This window comes from Rhinoderma darwinii, chromosome 8 (genome assembly GCF_050947455.1).
Source record: "Rhinoderma darwinii isolate aRhiDar2 chromosome 8, aRhiDar2.hap1, whole genome shotgun sequence".
Lineage (NCBI taxonomy): Eukaryota > Metazoa > Chordata > Amphibia > Anura > Rhinodermatidae > Rhinoderma > Rhinoderma darwinii.
This window is the reverse complement of record NC_134694.1, coordinates 33,241,873-33,262,969: the sequence shown is the minus strand read 5'-3', so window position 1 is coordinate 33,262,969 and position 21,097 is coordinate 33,241,873. Positions and strand designations below refer to the sequence as shown.

Sequence of the window (21,097 nt, the reverse complement as noted above, 5' to 3'; positions counted from 1 at the left end):
GTTGAGGTATCTACAGCTATGGACAGGGCCGGACCCGTTACCAATGAGGGAACAGCACCTCGCTACATATTTGCATCTAACACACCTTTGGCCAGTGCTAGAAAGCTCCCCGGGAACTTATAAAGAAATGCTCCCAATCCACAAGGTGGCAGTGCAGGCATGGACGGCAGCCAAACAAATTTATGCATATGCAGATATACAGGTGGACATGCCACTGTGGGATAATCCCCTTCTTTCACATCTAATGGAGGGGCAGGCCCCCCCCCCTTTCTGGGGTGGCTTTGAGGTGCGTAGAATCGGGGATGTGTATACGGATAATGTAATTAAATCCTTTGCGCAAATGCAAGAGGACTTCCAAATCCCTAGAAAAAGCTTCTATAGATATCTGCAGCTGCGACATGTCTCGCAAGTCAATACCCTAGGTCAGACCACGAATTCTCACGATTCCCTCTGATTGGTGTTTTTAGACCACAGGGCCCCCGGGGGCTGATCTCGGCTGTCTACATGGCACTTATACAAGCTAAACTGGCCAATGTCAAGTTACCGGTAAAAGATAAATGGGAGAGCCTGATACCAGATCTAACAGGGGAGGAATGGGAGGATGTACTTTCATCTCCTATGTCTGTATCGCCGGCGGCAAATAACAAAATGATTCAGTTATCTATAGTTTATCAGAGTTACCTCACGCCGGTGAGATTGCATAGAATGGGCAGATATCCTAGCACTGAATGCCACAGGTGTCGTTTTCCCAGATCTGATTTCTGGCATATGATCTGGGATTGTCCAGTGGTGGCCTCCTTTTGGGGGGAGGTGTTGAAAGTGGTTGAGGAAGTGGTGAAGCAGCCGATCCCCTTTTCACCCAAGATCTGTCTATTTGGGGTACTGCCTGAAGATCAGTGGTCATTCCACATGCGTATTCTATTGCAAGAAGTATTGTTCATGGCAAGGAAAACCATCGCACTTCGGTGGATGGATCAGAGACCTCCTAGAGTGACGAAATGGAAATGGTTGATCAATTCCATTATTCCATATGAGCGAGTATTATATAAGAAAAGAGGGTGTATTGGTAAATTTTATAAAATATTGCAGATTTGGTGCGATTCATCGTGTACCCTGTATACTCCGCATAGATTCACAGACCTGAGGGACCAGTTGCTGCAACCTTGAGGAGGGCGGATGTTGCATGATTGGTTACTTATAGGATTTCTATATTTTGTCTGAAATAACTCAAATTGGCCTGGAAAAGTATTTTGCCCGCTGAGATGTTATTACTGAGGGTTAACTATGTGATTTATTAAGTTATGACATGTTAAATACCACCATAGCCACTATGCCTCTGTGTTCAAAATTTGTATGACTACATAAATGTGTTTATTTTCTGTTATGTACTATGGACATTTGTATTGTACAATTCTTTCAATAAAACTAGTTTAAAAAAAAAAAAAGCTGTGTCAGGGCCAAATTGCATTGGAAATATATATAGGATTAGATAGGAATGTAGGATTGATTTATATAGGATTGATGTTTTGTATTGTTCCCAAGTATAGGACATTGAGGGAATATTTTACCATCTATTCTTATTTTGTCACTTTCTTAACCTTTTTTTATTATTTTAATTAAACAAGCCATTTTTCTTTAAAGGGTAACTAAACGTTCGAAAAACTTCTGACATGTCATAGTGACATGTTAGAAGTTTTGATTGTTGGGGGTCCGAGCACTGAGACCCCCACAAATCGCTAAAATGAAGTGGCAGAAGCCCTCGTGTGAGCGCTGAGCCGCTTATTTTTGGTTCGGCTTTTTCCGTAAATCGATGTAGCGGTGTAAGGACTCAATAGAATGTCCGTACACCGCTACTTCGGGTTTCCAGAAAAAGCCGAACATAAACTAAGCGGTCTGAGGAATCCTAGGGGTCTGAGGAAGGCTGAAAAAAATAGGTGGCATTGGCCACACTTTGCAAGAATGTATTACCTGGAAACGGAAAGCCAACATTTGCTGAAAGGGGAATGAGAGAGCGGAGACCTGGCCTGTCAGAGAAGTAAGGCAAGTGCACAGATCCAGACCGGACTGCAGAAAGGACAGAATTCTAGGGGTGGAACACACCAAGGCATGGATACCGCGTTGCTTACACCAATGGAAATAGGTACACCTTGCCCGATTGAGGCTTACGAGCCATTAACATCGTCTGAAAGACAGGTTTAAAAAGACCGCAGGCTCTCAAAATCTCGGCTTTAAAAGTCACGCGGTTAAACGGAGTGGAGATAAAGTGGGGTGCCGTGGGGCGTCCATGAGTAGATTGACAAGGTCAGCATACCAGGCCTGGTGAGACTGGTCTGGAGCCAACAGAACAGCTAAGAGGGGTGGAGGAGGCATCAATAACGTGCAAGGTGACCCTGACAGTATGTATCAATTCCTGCAAAGCAGCTGCCAATTTAGTGTCTTGTCTAACTCTGAAGCAGGGTCAGAAAATTCAGAAAAGATAGACTGATCCAGCAGCGATGCAGCTTCTCCGATGCTGGCCCTAACAGCTTGTAAAAGGACCCGAAGAAGAGCACGATCCGTGCTTGGCGCTTCTGAGCCTCTTACGTGGCCTACCATAGGGAAAAGGGCGCAATGCCAGTAGGGGGGATTCTAGAGAAGCATTGATCTGGGTCCTACCAGGGTACCCCATATACTCCCTTTCCGTGATCTTATTTCCATTAAATGATGTATAATTGATCTTAGAAAGGTTGAACTTGATAGACACGTGTCCTTATCAACCTATGTAACTCTGTAATTTAATATTCCACAGGCTTCTCTTTCCTATTACCTGAATAGCAACAGATTCTAAAAGGAGCAATTTGGGTTAAAGAAGTAAATTAGGAAAATTTCTGCATGTAGTGGACTAATACACATGACAAAATGAACATTTGTCTGTTACATTTTAATGCAAATATAATACAAATACTTGAAGCATTATTTATACATGTGCATTCTGTACATATTATTTACTGAACTATTTTTTTATATATATATATATATATATATATATATATATATATATATATATATATATATATATATATATATATATAAATAAAACTAAGTGTATCAAAACAGAAACTGTGGTAGGGGGTTAAAACTGAAGAACAATTTCTCACCTAGTGCCTGGTAAAGCTCTGTCATTTTTGGATGATCCCAGCAAGTTGTTTGTGCCTGGTGACTACATGAAAAGAACAGACAGCTAAAGATAAGCAACCTCTAGTGATAGACATGAATTGCATCTCATGATGCCCAAATTCTCACAGTGAGGAATTGAAACAGTGGTAGATATGAAGTTAGAAGAGGATTGCCCTTTTCTTCTACAAATTAAAAAACAAGAAAATAAAACAAAAGCAGCATGCTGGTATTAAATGACAGGAAGTTTATACTACAAATCAGGGGCGTAGCTAGGGGGGGCCGGCAGAGCATGAGCCACGGGCGCAACTAAGAGGGAAGGTGGGGGGGTTGGCAGGGCCGCACTATCCATGACAGCGGCCTGCTGCCTCTCTGAGGGGGCGGCGGCAATACTAAAACCAGCCGCCGCCACACCCTACTAAGGATAAAAAATTAATGGCCGGGTACGTTCCGTGCCCGGCCATTCTGCGACTTTCAACTACGCAAGTGGCGCGATTAATTCTTTGCACCGTTAATAGGCGCTGATTGACAGGGCATTCTGCCCTGCGAATAAGCGCCTTTCAACGACGCAAGCGGCGCGATGAAGTAATCACGCCACTTGCGTCGTTCAACCCCAGCAGACCTGCTCAGAAGAGAGTAAGTCAGCATTGCCACCGGATGGCACGGGAACGGGATAAAGTGAGTATGTAAAGTTTTTTGTTTTTTTATCCTAATAAAAATGTGAGTGGGTGCCCTATATACAGGGGTGGGCTATATGTGGAGCACTATAGGGGAAGCTATATGTGAGGCACTATATACAGGTGTGAGCTATATGTGGAGCACTATTTATAGGGGGATATATGTAAGGCACTATCTACAGGGGTGGGCTATATGTTGAACATTATATACAGGGGTGGGCTATATGTGGAGCACTATCTATAGGAGAAGCTATATGTGAGGCACACAGGCGTGGGCTATATGTGTAGCACTATATATAGGGGTCGGCTATATGTGCGCAACTATCTACAGGGGCTCTATGGGGGTCGCTATCTACAGGGGGATCTATGTAGGTCACTAACTATTGGTGTTGTATTTATGTACTGAGCTTGGTTCTGGTGTTGTATATATAGACTGAGCTTGGTTCTGGTACTGTGTATATATATATATATATATATATATATATATATATATATATATATTGAGCTTGGCTCTTATGCTGTATTTATGTACTGAGCTTTGTTCTGGTACTGTGTGTGTATGTATATATATATGTACAGTGAAGGAAATAAGTATTTGATCCCTTGCTGATTTTGTAAGTTTGCCCACTGTGAAAGACATGAACAGTCTAGAATTTTTAGGCTAGGTTAATTTTACCAGTGAGAGATAGATTATATTTAAAAAAAAAAACAGAAAATCACATTGCCAAAATTATATATACAGTGAAGGAAATAAGTATTTGATCCCTTGCTGATTTTGTGAGTTTGCCCACTGTCAAAGTCATGAACAGTCTAGAATTTTTAGGCTAGGTTAATTTTACCAGTGAGAGATAGATTATATATAAAAAAAATAAAAAAATCACATAGTCAAAATTATATATATTTATTTGCATTGTGCACAGAGAAATAAGTATTTGATCCCCTACCAACCATTAAGAGTTCAGCCTCCTCCAGACTGCATTAAAGACAGCTGTCTTACATGGTCACCTGTATAAAAGACTCCTGTCCACAGACTCAATTAATCAGTCTGACTCTAACCTCTACAACATGGGCAAGACCAAAGAGCTTTCTAAGGATGTCAGGGACAAGATCATAGACCTGCACAAGGCTGGAATGGGCTACAAAACCATAAGTAAGACGCTGGGTGAGAAGGAGACAACTGTTGGTGCAATAGTAAGAAAATGGAAGACATACAAAATGACTGTCAATCGACATCGATCTGGGGCTCCATGCAAAATCTCACCTCATGGGGTATCCTTTTTCCTGAGGAAGGTGAGAGCTCAGCCGAAAACTACACGGGGGGAACTTGTTAATGATCTCAAGGCAGCTGGGACCACAGTCACCAAGAAAACCATTGGTAACACATTACGCCGTAATGGATTAAAATCCTGCAGTGCCCGCAAGGTCCCCTTGCTCAAGAAGGCACATGTACAGGCCCGTCTGAAGTTTGCAAATGAACATCTGGATGATTCTGAGAGTGATTGGGAGAAGGTGTTGTGGTCAGATGAGACTAAAATTGAGCTCTTTGGCATTAACTCAACTCGCCGTGTTTGGAGGAAGAGAAATGCTGCCTATGACCCAAAGAACACCGTCCCCACTGTCAAGCATGGAGGTGGAAACATTATGTTTTGGGGGTGTTTCTCTGCTAAGGGCACAGGACTACTTCACCGCATCAATGGGAGAATGGATGGAGCCATGTACCGTCAAATCCTGAGTGACAACCTCCTTCCCTCCACCAGGACATTAAAAATGGCTCGTGGCTGGGTCTTCCAGCACGACAATGACCCGAAACATACAGCCAAGGCAACAAAGGAGTGGCTCAAAAAGAAGCACATTAAGGTCATGGAGTGGCCTAGCCAGTCTCCAGACCTTAATCTCATCGAAAACTTATGGAGGGAGCTGAAGAGCCGAGTTGCCAAGCGACAGCCTCGAAATCTTAATGATTTACAGATGATCTGCAAAGAGGAGTGGGCCAAAATTCCATCTAACATGTGTGCAAACCTCTTCATCAACTACAAAAAACTTCTGACTGCTGTGCTTGCCAACAAGGGTTTTGCCACCAAGTATTAAGTCTTGTTTGCCAAAGGGATCAAATACTTATTGCTCTGTGCACAATGCAAATAAATATATATAATTTTGACAATGTGATTTTCTGTTTTTTTTTAAATATAATCTATCTCTCACTGGTAAAATTAACCTAGCCTAAAAATTCTAGACTGTTCATGTCTTTGACAGTGGGCAAACTTACAAAATCAACAAGGGATCAAATACTTATTTCCTTCAGTGTATATATACATATATTGAGCTTTGTTCTGGTGCTGTATATATGTATTGAGCTTCGTTCTGGTGCTGTATTTATATGCTGAGCTTTGTTCTGGTGCTGTATATATGGAATGAGCTTTGTTCTGGTGCTGTATATAGAACTACATCGCTCGTAAAATGTACAAATGGTTTTATGCTTGAGTTACAGAAAAAAAAATATGGCAAGGGGGAAGGAGATGTCGGGAAAGAGGTTCAGGGGGGACGAAAACGGAATCTGCTGGAGAACCTACCTACGCCTCTGTAACAAATGCAAACAAAACAACAAATATGAAAGGCAAAATATGAAGCTGAAAGTAAAGAAATATATAAAATATGTTATTTTTTTACTCACTTGATATAATAGGGCACCTTGTTGGGCGATATTGCTCTCTCCCAGGGAACTTGTACAGAAGCTGGAATGTAAAAATGTGGTCAATCTATTATCACCAAGTTCTAACATTATATTGTAAGTATTTTTGATAAGTATCTTAGGGCCTCTTCACATAAGCCTTGGAGCTTCCGTTCATCGGTTCCGTTCCACCTTTACGTCGACTAGGCCATTGTTTCCGCAAAAAACGGAAACTTTATGGAACGGAAACAAACAGAAAGCAACTGAAATGGAAGCATTCCTATGGAAATCAATGGTAATGCAAACGGAAAATATACTCTGTTTGGCTTTCCGTTCATCGGTTCCACCAACGGAAAGGTTGAACGGAACAGATGAACGGAAACCCAACGCTGATGCAAACAGGCCCTCACATATGTGCTTTTAGATGACTAAATTGACAATGTCTTATATCAACTTATCCTTCCTTTCTTTCCTTCCCCATGCCCTGTCTTCTAAGGCCACAAAAAAACCTACTTCTCAAATGACATTACTTTGTTTTAATTTTGCCTGTCATTTTATTATATGATACTTTACATAGAGCAGGGGTCTCAAACTCGACCGGGTAAGTGGGCCACATATAGAAAAAATTAGAAGTTGACGGGCCGCATTTTTCGCTAAATGCAGTCCAGCGGCTCAGTTGGCAGCGTTTGGCAGACACACAAATGTCAAGATTGGGCAGCCCCTTTTAAGATAGTGCCACAGAGCCCTCCGTAGATACTGCCACATTGCCCTCTGTATATAATGCCACAGTGCCCTTGGTAGATGCTGCCACAGTGAACATTGTAGATGCTGTCACAGTGCCCTCTGTAGATACTGCCACAGTGCCCTCTGTAGATGCTGGCACAGTGCCAACTGTAGATGCTGCCACAGTGCCCTCTGTAGATGCTGCCACAGTGCCCTCTGTAGATGCTGCCACAGTGCCCTCTGTAGATACTGCCACACACCCACCCGTAGAAAATGCCACAGTGCCCTCTGTAGATGCTGCCACAGTGCCCTCTGTAGATAATGCCACACTCCCCTAGATAATGCTAGTGCCCTCTGTAGATACTGCCACAGTGCCCTCTGTAGATGCTGCCACACATCCACCCATAGCCACAGTGCCCTCTGCAGATACTGCCATAGTGCCCTCTGTAGATACTGCCACACACCAACCTATAGATAATGCCACAGTGCCCTCTGTAGATGCTGCCACAGTGCACTCTGTAGATGCTGCCACAGTGCCCTCTGTAGATTCTGCCACAGTGCCCTCTGTAGATGCTGCCATAGTGCCCTCTGTAGATGCTGCCACAGTGCCCTCTGTAGATTCTGCCACAGTGCCCTCTGTAGATGCTGCCAGTGCCCTCTGTAGATACTGCCACAGTGCCCTCTGTAGATGCTGCCACAGTGCCCTCTGTAGATTCTGCCACAGTGCCCTCTGTAGATTCTGCCACAGTGCCCTCTGTAGATGCTGCTAGTGCCCTCTGTAGATGCTGCCACAGTGCCATATATGTTTAAGAGGTAAATTCAAGCACTCCTTAGGTCGATATGCAAAAATAGATTTATTTGAGTAAGGCAATAACTGTAATGTTTCGGCCACAATCCGGCCTTTGTCGAACTCTATTGCCGCTGGTCAATAGAAAAAAGTTATAGCTTGGGAGTGACGCTTGTGGAATAAGGTAACTTGTACCATGGGTATACGTCACATCTACACAGAGCTCTGTGGCAGAATCTACAGAGGGCACTGTGGCAGAATCTACAGAAACGTTACAGTTATTGCCTTACTCAAATAATCAATTTTTGCATATCAACCTAAGGAGTGCTTGAGTTTACCTCTTAAATATTGATGGGGTGGGAACCCTACCCAAAGCACCCAAAAAACCTTATTATAGTATATGCACTGTTTACACTATATATGTATAATGTTTGAAATTTATTTCTCTATATATGTATCAGCATTTCCATAGGGGATCTTATCGATATAAAATTTTGTATATTTGTTGTATCACTACCACACAATTTTACTATGTATATGTAATTGGTTTTTGTGATTTTGTATTGCATATATATGCGCCTCTTGTGTCACATTATTATGCTTGAGAAAGGCTCGTGTTGAGCTGAAACGTTGCACCGTGGAATAAAGGATCTTCACTTTTGAAAATTTGGTAGTGCTGTCTCCATTTCTTTTCTACCCTAACAAAAAACCTGCAGAGTGCCACAGATTTTGATCATTACAGTACCATATATGGACAGTGATGTCAGGGGCTTGCCCAGAGCTGGAGTCCCGGAGCAGAGCCGCTTCTAGCACTCTGCCTGGGACTCGATCTGTGCTCCTGACATCACTGTCCAGCTCTGGGGAAGCCCTAGACATCGCTGTCCATATGTGGACAGCGATGTCATTGGATTCCACAGAGTCCAGGAGCAGAGCCTAAGACTAACTAACGCTCTGCCCGGGACTCTGGCTCTGGGGAAGCCCCAAACATCGCGTGTCCATATATGGACAGCGATGTCAGGGAATTCCACAGAGTCCCGGAGAAGACTCGATACTCGACTCCTGAGTCACTGACGTACAAGCTACACGATTACTGCAGCTTGTACATTTTATAAACAATAAATTATGGGATGCTATATCAGACTCGGTACGGAGGTATTCTTCCATAGAAGCATTACTTGTAGAATAAAAAACCTCTGTACACTGCTCCATGCACACACCAAGTCTTTACATGAACCCATTCATAGTACAATTGATAAGCATATACAGCAAAAAACATTACCTGTTTCAGTAGGTAAAAAAAAAAAACCCTCTAAATACTTGGCCTAGAAATCTACTCAGCACAATACTACCTGAAAGCATACCAACAATGCAGATTGTGAACAACAGAGTTTGTGAACTACAAAACATCCGTAATGATTCTAAGGACTAATGCCTGCAGAAGAGCTGGCATACAGCTCACTAGTATGGAGCTGCACAGCATCTGTGTGCTGCTGCTGTACCGCCTCCATTGTGTTGTTCGTACTGAGAATACACAAATTTTGAAGCAAGAACACTGTGAGTGAATCCAGCCTTATGTCCAGTTCACAAGGAGTTTTTTGCAGGCAGAAACAATATGCCTCAGAATTCCTTCATGAATTTTGAGGCAGATTTTGAACTGCCAGAACTTTTTTTTTTTTTTAAAACGCAGGGAAAAATGCCCAGAAACGAGAGCCGTGGGTTTTGTCTGCCTCCCATTGACATCAACTGGAGATTAGACGCGGAAACCGTGGCATGAAAAAACGCACCGTTTTTTTCCCCCGCGAGCGGCAAAAAACTGCCATGGAAAAAAAAACGTCTCTGTTTCCCACTGATTCTGACGCTGTTTTCGTGTCAATATTAGCGCTAAAAAACTGTGTGAACTGACCCTCAAAGTAACATTCTGGCCAAAACACCATCTGTTGAGTTTTCCTTGTCGACATACCTCCATGCCTGCTGTGTTTAAATATATTGCCGGAATTCCATAGATGAGATGCCTAATCAAGCTGTGCTGTGGCAGGGTATCGCATTAGATGAAACACTCCATACAAAGTGTATGGCAGAGAATATGCAAGGTCCCTGTAACATTCCAGTGGATAGATTCATTTCTATGGGGCAGCCGAGTGCTATTTACGGCAGCCTCATAGAAATTAATGGTGGCATGAGCATGCGCAGTATTGCTCCATTCACATGTGGCTCACAAAGACGGCAAGGTAAGCCCATTCTCGTGATCGGTGGGGTCCCCACCGATGAGATATTTATCACCTATCCTGTAGATAGGTGATAAATATGTATTATGGGAAACCCCCTTTAAGAATGTCGGCATATATGGACAGTACCGTCAAGGGCTTCTCCAATCCTGAAGTCCCTGACTAGATTCTGGCCCTGAGGAAGCTCCCCAAGGTAAACGTTTAACGTATACCTGTGACGGATGCTATACAGTTGAATCCGTCACACATAGGCTCACATGTTAAGAAAACATAGGTTGTTTTTTTTGCAGGATCTTCTGGGGATGAAATAGAGTAGTATACTACGTTATTCCTTCCCCAAAAAAAGGTATACCGAGGTATCCCAGGCCAACAGGGACCAAAAGTACACTCTTTTGACATCCATCGGGCTAATGTAGACGGACAGACATGTTCAGTGTGTACGTTGGGAGCTCTCCCGACATACAATGAAGCGTAAAAAATTTAATGTGAACAGGCCCTGAGCTGGCAGAACGATTGAAAATGCCCAGAATTTACCACATTTTAAAAACTACACCCCTCAAAGAATTCATCAAGAGGTATGATTCGTTTTTTGGCTCCATGTTTTTTTTGCAAAATTTTGTGTAGAGCAGGAGAGAAAAATGACATTTAAAATTTGTTTTTGCAAATGTGTCATTTACAGGTCATACTGTATGTGTTAGACATAGAGCATGTAAGTGGAGAAAACACCTCAACATTTATCGGGCTAAATCTCTTGAATTCAGAAATACCCCCAAAGTGGCCATAATCTGCTGCCTGGACACAAGGCAGGAGGCCTAGAAGTCAAGAAGCGCCACAAAGATTTTGAGGCTTATAAGGCTTTTTTCTTAAATGTTTTGCAAGCCCTATTTTGGTTGACACAGGTCCTGAATGGCCAGAACACAAAAACAAAACACAAAAATACTCTATTTTAAAAACTACACCCCTCAGGGTATATATTTCACAGAATCAGCAAGTATGGTAATGACATTGGTCTATTATTTTTAAGAAATGAGTGGGATGCATATTTAAAATATTAGAATGTTCTCCTCAGAAGTCTTCATAGGACATATTTTTCAGAGACAGCATGAAAGGGGAGAAAAGCATCTTAACTTTTCTTGATTTATTTCACCTTTGTTCCAATATACCCCCAAAGTGGCCTTAATCTGTTGCCTGTACACTTGGCAGGGCCTGAAAGTAAAAGAACACTACAAGGATTTTGAGGTTGTATTTTTAATTGGATGATTTTTACGCCTCATGCACACGACCATGTGCGCCGGTCGAGTCCCGTCAGTGATCCGAGGAAAGATAGAACACGTCCTATCTTTCCTCGGATCGGAGACTCGGATCATTTTTCACGGACCCGATTCACTCGCTAAAGTGAATGGGTCCGTGAAGACTATCAGGTGGCACTCGGATCCCGAGTGGCATAATGGTCGTGTGCGTGACGCGTTAGGCACCGATTCATGTTTGCACAGGCCTAAAAAAAATGATTCTGATACTACACAATTTTTTAAATTCTAGGTATTCATCTAGGGGTAAAATGAGAATGTTTCATTTTTAAATGGGGAAAATACAAAATAAATGTATAAATTTAATAATTTTAAAAGGAGTTGTAGATGCGGAAGATATGCACACAGTGACACATTTTTTTATGTTTTACGACTTTTGCATAATAAAAATTCTTTTGAACTAAAATTATTTGTTTTTTCCATAATTTTTTTATTTTTAAAAATAATTATGTTATATCCATCTTAAACGTTTACAAATGAATACTTATGTACATAATAATAGAGATAGCGCCTTTTTGGCTAAAAGGATTAACCCCTTAGTGACCACCAATACGCCTTTTCACGTCGGTCACTAAGGGGCCTTAGGCTAGGCTGACGCCTTTTCACGTTCGCCTAGCCTAAGTCCTGCACGGGTCTCCCGTGCAGGCTGGAGCCGGGGCTCAGCTGTCTGATGACAGCTGGGCTCCTGCTCCAACGCCCGCGATCGAAGTTTACTTAGATCGCGGCCGTTTAACCCGTTAAATGCCGCCGTCAATAGCGACCACGGCATTTAACTTTGTTTACAGAGGGAGTGAGCTCCCTCTGTCACCCATCGGCGGCCCGCGAATGCAATCGCGGGTCTCCGATGGGGTGTCATGGCAGCCGGGGGCTTGATAAAAGCCCCCAGGTCTGCCCTGGGCATATGCCTGTTAGGACGCGCCGGAGGCACGTCCTAACAGATTGCCTGTCAGATTTACACTCACAGGCAATAATGCTCTGGTATACAAAGTATACCAAAGCATTATAGCAGCGATCGGAAGATCGCACAGTAAAGTCCCCTAGTGGGACTAATAAAATAAGTCATCAAAGTGAAATAAAGATTATTAATAAAAAGTACAGTAAAAAAATAAATAAAACCATTTTTTTCCATAAAAAGTGGTTTTATTTAGTAAAAGTGTAAAAAAGAAATAAAAGTACACATATATGGTATCGCCGCGACCGTAATGACTCCATTAATAAAGTTAATATGTAATTTAAACCGCAAGGTGAACACCGTAAAAAAAAAACGCAAAAAACAATGCTGAAATTGCAATTTTTTTCCATTGCCCCCCAAAAAAGTCATAATAAAAATGAATCAATAAGTCCCATGCACCCCAAAACAGTACCAATCAAAACTACGACTCGTCCCGCAAAAAAACTAGTCGAAAAAATCACTAGATTGATGAAAAATAAAAAAATTACGGCTCTTGGAAAGCAACGATGCAAAAACAAATAATTTTAGTTCAAAAGTGTTTTTATTGTGCAAAAGTCGTAAAACATAAAAAACCTCTACATATGTGGTATCGCCGTAATCGTACCGACCCATAGAATAAAGGCAACATGTTATTTACGCCGCATAGTGAACGGCATCAATTTAAAAACGCATAGAACAATGGTGGAATTTCAGTTTTTTTTTATAATCCCCCCAAAAAAAGTTAATAAAAGTTAAGAAAAATATTATATGTACTTAAAAATGCTGCTATTAAAAAGTACAACTAATCCCGCAAAAAACAAGTCCTCATACAGCTATGTAGATGAAAAAAATAAAAAAGTTATAGCTCTTTGAATGCGACTATAGAAAAACGAATAAAATAGCTTGGTCATTAAGGCCTAAAATGGGCAGGTCACTAAGGGTTAAACAGCTTACCCCACGTTCCCGCCTTACTCACCTTATTGACATCCAGGGTAATAAAATAATAGATCCTAGGCTGATAGCTGATCGGTTTAGAGATTATTATAACACTCTCTATAACTTACATATGGACGATAATACCTATCAGCCTTCACAGTCGGAAATTGCGGATTTTCTCCTTTCAGTTCCACTGCCCAAGGTTTCTCAGTCTCAACTCGCAGCCATATCGGCTCCCTTCTCTGAACTCGAGGTACTTAAAGCAATATCATCGCTTAAACTTCATAAAGCTCCAGGTCCGGATGTATATACGAATAACTACTATAGAGAATACTCACAGATACTAGCTCCTCAGTTAATGCAGATATTTAATAAAGCAGCAGAAGAGGGTGCTTTCCCTAAGGAAATGCTCTTGGCCACGGTAGTTACTCTCCCCAAGTCAGATAAAGACCCTACAGTGCCAGCTAACTTTAGACCAATTTCTCTTTTAAATACAGACATTAAAATATATGCAAAAATGCTTTCACAAAGATTGTATTATATTATCCCTCAATTGATTAACCCAGACCAGGTTGGGTTTGTGGCGGGATGTCAGGTCTCTGATGGAACTCGGCGGTTTATGAATCTGATCCAGTGTGTGGAGACCTCAAGAACGCCTTCTCTGCTTCTTTCTTTAGACGCAGAGAAGGCTTTCGATAGAGTACATTGGGGTTACCTGTCACAACTTTTTGAACATTTTGGCCTTAAGGGACACATAAAATCGTCAATATTGGCACTATATTCGTCCCCTTCGGCAAGAGTTTTTTCCGCTGGGTTTCTCTCTGACCCTTTTTTAACCCCTTAAGGACGCAGCCTAGTTTGGGCCTTAAGGCTCAGAGCCCATTTTTCAAATCTGACATATTTCACTTTATGTGGTAATAACGTCGGAATGCTTAAACCTATCCAAGCGATTCTGAGATTGTTTTCTCGTGACACTTTGGGCTTCATGTTCGTGGTAAAATTTGGTCGATATATTCAGTCTTTATTTGTGAAAAATTGCAAAATTTAGAGAAAATTTACAAAAAATAGCATTTTTTAGAATTTAAATGCATCTGCTTGAAAAACAGACGGTTATACCACCCAAAATAGTTACTAGTTCACATTTCCCATATGTCTACTTTAGATTGGCATCGTTTTTTGAACATTCTTTTATTTTTCTTGGACGTTACAAGGTTTAGAACATAAACAGCAATTTCTCATATTCTTAAGAAAATTTCAAAAGCCTTTTTTTGAAGGTGCCAGTTCAGTTCTGAAGTGGATTTGAGGGGCCTATGTATTAGAAACCCCCATAAAACACCCCATTTTAAAAACTAGACCCCTCAAAGTATTCAAAACAGCATATAGAAAGTTTTTTAACCCTTCAGGCATTTCACAGGAATTAAAGCAAAGTGGAAATGAAATTCGCAAATTTCATTTTTTCTGCTGAATTTCAATTTTATTCAATTTTTTTTTAGTAACAGAGAAGGTTTTACCAGAGAAACACTACTAAATATGTATTGTCCAGATTCTGCAGTTTTTAGAAATGTCCCACACGTGGCCCTACTGCGCTCGTGGACTAAAACACAAGCCCTAGAAGCAAAGAAGCACCTAGTGCATTTTGAGGCCTCTTTTTTATTAGAATATATTTTAGGCAGCATGCCAGGTTTGAAGAGGCGTTGAGGTATCAAAACAATGGAAACCCACCAGAAGTGACCCCATTTTGGAAATTACACCCCTCAAGGAATTCATTTATGGTTTTTGTTATCATTTTGACCGCACAGTTTTTTCACAGCACCTATTTGAATTGGGCTGTGAAATGAAAAAAATGATATTTTTTCCAATAAAATGTCATTTTTGATCAAATTTTCTTATTTTCACAGGGAACAACATACCCCATTTTGTTGCCCAATTTGTCCTTAGTGCGGCAATACCCCATTTGTGGTGATAAACTGCCGTTTGGGCCCATGGGAGGGCTCAGAAGGAAAGGAGCGCTATGTGTTTGTTGGAGTCCAGATTTTGCTGGATTGGTTTTCGGGTGCCATGTCGCATTTGCAGAGCCCCAGAGGTATCAAAGCAATGGAAACCCACCCGAAGTGACCCCATTTTGGAAACTACACCCCTCAAGGAATTCATTTATGGTTTTTGTTATCATTTTGACCGCACAGGTTTTTCACAGCACCTATTTGAATTGGGCTGTGAAATGAAAAAAATTATATTTTTTCCAATAAGATGTCATTTTTGATCAAAATTTCTTATTTTCACAGGGAACAACATACCCCATTTTGTTGCCCAATTTGTCCTTAGTGCGGCAATACCCCATTTGTGGTGATAAACTGCCGTTTGGGCCCATGGGAGGGCTCAGACGGAAAGGAGCGCTATGTGTTTGTTGGAGTCCAGATTTTGCTGGATTGGTTTTCGGGTGCCATGTTGCATTTGCAGAGCCCCAGAGGTATCAAAGCAATGGAAACCCACCAGAAGTGACCCCATTTTGGAAACTACACCCCTCAAGGAATTCATTTATGGTTTTTGTTATCATTTTGACCGCACAGTTTTTTCACAGCACCTATTTGAATTGGGCTGTGAAATGAAAAAAATGATATTTTTTCCAATAAGATGTCATTTTTGATCAAAATTTCTTATTTTCACAAGGAACAACATACCCCATTTTGTTGCCCAATTTGTCCTTAGTGCGGCAATACCCCATTTGTGGTGATAAACTGCCCTTTGGGCCCATGGGAGGGCTCAGAAGGAAAGGACCACCATTTGGCCTACTGGAGCTTTTCTGGTGCTAAGTCATGTGTGCAGAAGCCCCTGAGGTACCAGTACAGTTGAAACCCCCGAGAAGTGACCCCATTTTAAAAACTACACCCCTTAAGACATTCATCTAGAGGTGTAGTGAGCATTTTGACCCCACAGGTACTGTGTAAAAGATAATGCGCAGCAGATGGTGCAGTGTGAGATTTGCAATTTTATATATGTATATGCCATTTCAGTGTCCAATATAGTGTGCCCAGCATGCGCCACCGGAGATATACACCCCTTAAATTGTAATGTGGGTTCTCCTGGGCACGACAATACCCTACATGTGGCTGTTATCAGCTGCCTGGGCATATGGCAGGGCTCAGAAGGGAAAGATGAGGGGGGTAAGCTGTGCGGAGTGCATCAGGGTAAATTAAAAATCAAGGGATGTATGATACATTTTAAAACAATCTTTTATACAGAGCCCTGGTTTTTCGGGACACGTGTCACATTGGTATATTGTGTTCTTCCTTATCCCCCTCTTATAGCAGACTCTGCACCTCTTTTGACTCTTTCCCTTTCCACCGGTTTGGGGACCTTCTCCTGGAAAGTGTTGCCCTGGTACGATGCGTGTGGCCTCGCTTCCAGAAGTACTGGGTGCCCCCCCTTCCTGGTCCCTAAAGATTAGATCTTGAAATTCCAGGAAAGTTCCCCTCTGGCCTGCACATCGACGTAGCACATACGCATTGTACAAAGCCATCTGTATGATGTGCCCGGCCAGCTTCTTATACCACACCGCATGGCGCTGTAGGGCTTCAGGACTTGATTTGACAAGTCCATCCCTCCCATGTACCTATTGTAGTCCAGGATGCAGTCTGGTTTGGGGGTGGCCTTTCCTTCATATATCCTAAACCTGTAGGTATACCCTGATGCACTCTCGCACAGCTTATACATCTTCACGCCATACCTTGCCCTCTTACCTGGCAGGTACTGGCGGAATTGAACCCTCCCTTTAAAATGTACCAGGGACTCATCAATAGAAAAACACTTCTCGGGGGTGTATGCTTGGGAAAACCGGGCACTGGAACGGTCTAATAGGGGTCTCCGTTTATACAAACGGTCAAAACTGGGGTCATCTCGGAGTGGGCACGGCTCATTATCAGTATAATGTAAGAAGCGAAGTATTGCCTCATTTATTTATTTTTTTAGGTTCCAGTTCATTTCTGAAGTTGCTTTGAGGGGCCCATATATTAGAAACCCCTATCAAACACCCCATTTTAGAAACTAGACCCCTCAAAGTATTCACAACAGCATTTAGAAAGTTTATGAACCCTTTAGGTGTTTCACAGAAATTTAGAGCAAAGTAGAGGTGAAATTTACTCTTTTTATACCATTTTTTTTATAACACAAAAGGATTTATCAGAGAAACGCAACTCAATACTTATTGCCCAGATTCTGCAGTTTAGAGAAATATCCCACATGTGGCCCTCGGGCGGTAATGGACTGAAGCACCGGCCTCCGAAGCAAAGGAGCACCTAGTGGATTTTGAGCCCTCTTTTTTATTAGGCACCATGTCCGGTTTGAAGAGGTCTTGTGGTGCCAAAACATTGGAAACCCCCCAAAAGTGACCCCAATTTGGAAACTAGACCCCTTGAGGAATCCATTGTATTTTTCTTGGGGTGCATGCGGCTTTTTGATCAGTTTTTATTCCATTTTTAGGTGGCGTGGTGACTAATAAACAGCAATTCTACTATTGTTTTTGTATACTTTTTTTTTTACAGCGTTCACCGTGCGCTATAAATGACATATTCACTTTATTCTGCGGGGCGATACGATCACGGCGATACCAGATGTTTATAGTTTTTTTTTATGTCTTATGGCGTTTGCACAATAAAATACGTTTTGTAAACAATCATTCACTTTTTGTGTTACCTTATTCTAAGAGCCAGAACGTTTTTATTTTTCAATCAATAAAGGCGTGCGAGGACTTATTTTTTGCGTAACGAACTGTATTTTCCATCAGTACCATTTTTAGGTACATGCGACTTTTTGATCTCTTTTTATTCCATTTTTTGGGAGGTGAAGTGACCAAACAATTGTGATTGTGGTACGGTTTATTAATATTTTTTTTTACGGCGTTCACCGTGCGGGATAAATAACAAAATAATTTTGTAGCTCACGCCGTTACGGACGCGGCGATACCAATTATGTATAGTTTATTTGTTTGTTTATATATTTTTATTAATAATAAAGGACTGATAAGGGAAAAAGTGGGACTTTTACTTTTATTACTTTTAAAACTTTTATTTTCTTATTTTTACACATCTTTTTTTAACTTTTTTTTTACTTTATTACTTTGTCCCACTAGGGGACATGAGGGCAGGAGGCTCTGATCGCTATTCTAATACACTGCACTACATGCGTAGTGCAGTGTATTAGAACTGTCAGCTACTCACTGACAGCAAGCATAGTGGGTCCTGACGTTGTCAGGACCCACTAGGCTTCCGTCTATGGCATAGCCGGACGCCATTGTTTGGTGTCCGGTTGCCATAGTCACCATCGCCGGCCGCTATCGCGTAGCAGGCCGGCGATGGCAGCTTAACCCCTAAAAAGCCGCGATCTCTATAGAACGCGGCTTTTAAGGGGTTAATCAGCGGGGACACAGCGATCGGTCCCCGCTGTAGGAGCTGTGACAGCTGCTGAACAAGACAGCAGTGTCACAGCTCCTGTATGTGTCGGGAGGACGGCCGAAACGGCCGTTACTCCCGAGACGTACTATTACGGCATGGAGCGCGAACGATACAGCTGCCATGACGTAATAGTACGTCAAGGAGCGGGAAGGGGTTAATAAGGAACGGCACCCGTCAAGGCTGTCCACTTTCCCCAATTGTGTTTGCCCTAGCAATGGAACCCCTAGCAGAAGCAATAAGAATTAATATAAAAATTCAGGGCATCAAAGTAGGGACTAAAATCCACAAAGTTGGTCTTTATGCTGACGATGTGCTTTTGGTGATCTCCGATCCCTTCAATTCTCTACCTGCTATTGAAAATACGATTTCTCAATTTAATAAAATTTCATATTGCAAGGTTAACTCAAATAAGTCTAAAATGATGGGGATTGGATTGGATCAGGCTACGAAAATTGCTTTAATTGCACGCTTCCCTTTTGAGTGGAGTGAAGAGAGTATTACATATCTAGGTACCTTTATTACAAGTTCGAGCTCGACTTTATTTACAAAGAATTACCATCCGCTCTTACTTAAGGTATCAAATCTAGCGGATAGCTTCTCCATACCAATGATATCTTGGGCCTGGAAAAATTGCTATTGTTAAAATGATGATCTTGCCTATAATACTATATGTATTCCGTACAGTGACTATTCCACTTCCCATTAATTATCTCTCGAAACTTCAAAAGTTACTTACGGATTTCATATGGGCTGGTAAAAAACCTAGGATTCGATTTTCTACCATGTCCCGTTCTTGGTCTTTAGGGGGGATGGGGGTACCAGATATTAGGCGATATTTTAATTCTACGGTTCTTAGTCAGATGTATCATTGGTGGGGTAGACATAACGAACTTAAATGGGTGGAAATTGAGAGGGCTACAACGGGGGCTCACTTAATTTCTCTTTTGTCACTAGATCATTCTAATCGCCCGTATAGGGACATAAACATGCTTTCTATTGTTGCCTCTATAGCCTCTCGGCAATATTTGATTTCACATACGCCTAAGTCTGAATGTCACCCCCTTCGGTTACTACCCCTTCGGTATCTTTCTTCCTTCACACCGGAATTAAATGTACTAAAATGGGAGGCAGCTGGGGTTGAAACGATCGGTTCTCTCTACGACTCAAAGGGAATGCTGCCTTTTAACAAATTGGTTGAAACATATGGTATACCCACTCATGATTTGTACAAATATTTTCAGATCCGTCACATCTTAAACAGTAGAAATTTAGATGGGCTACTATTCCCAAGAAGCGCTTTTGTGGCTTTCAACTCGGCTGCGCCTAAAATGAAGTGCATTTCATGGTTTTATTCTACAATTTCTAATGTTCAGAGATTAGCTAAACCAGGGTATTTGCTTAAATGGGAGGCAGAACTGAATATGGTTATCACCTTAGCAGAATGACACCAGGCGATGAATTGGGTCCCCAAAATTTCAAAGGGAGAGAGTCACAGAGAAATAGCACATAAAATATTGCTTAGATGGTATAGAACTCCAACATTGTTGAATAAATTTAACCCTTCTTACTCTCCTCTTTGTTGGAGGAATTGTGGCATCCTAGGCGATTACATGCATGTGTGGTGGTACTGCTCTTTAGTCTTTAACTTTTGGAAAACTACTTTTGCTTTTTTGTCCAGCATTCTACAGTATAGAATTCGTCCCTCCCCTGCATTGGCTTTGTGTTTTGTTGGTCTTGTTGACATTCCTAGAGACTTAAGGTGTATAACAGGGCATGTGATTCTTGCAGCTAGATTGTTGATAGCCAGGTCTTGGAAATCTTCAGACCCCATTACGATCACCGAATTAACTAACCTCATCCAATTTGACTATACTATGGAAAAAATGGTAGCGGTTTGCTCTAACTCATACGGGAAATTTCTAAATGATTGGACGTTATGGTCAGTCTATAATGCTTCAAGAGCATTCCTTTTCTAGGTTATAAATATTGGAAGTGTATCTAATTGATTGGCGTAAAGATATCAGGATATAGTTGTAAGGTCCTAATAAGACTAGGCAATTGATCTATAGTAGATTATATAGATAAAGTCTCGCATTGTCACTTATATGTTTATAATTAGCGGAACTGTATCTGAGAAAAATCGTAACTGCCTTATATATATATATATATATATATATATATATATATATATATATATATATTGTAATCTTGCCTCCCTTCTCTTTCTTTTTTCTTCCCCTCTT

General features: G+C 41.5%; 1 protein-coding gene across 4 annotated transcripts in view; it reads right to left on the bottom strand.

Annotated features, from left to right (window-relative positions):
- Positions 1–21,097, bottom strand: part of DRP2 (dystrophin related protein 2) — a 311,219-nt gene that overhangs the window by 200,144 nt on the left and 89,978 nt on the right. For all 4 annotated transcript variants that reach the window (XM_075835576.1, XM_075835579.1, XM_075835580.1 and 1 more), the window contains 2 exons: positions 6,502–6,562; positions 3,138–3,199 (listed from right to left, as the gene is read on the bottom strand). In XM_075835576.1, coding sequence (XP_075691691.1) covers positions 3,138–3,199; positions 6,502–6,562 — 123 coding nt within the window. The remainder of the gene's footprint in view (positions 1–3,137; positions 3,200–6,501; positions 6,563–21,097) is intronic.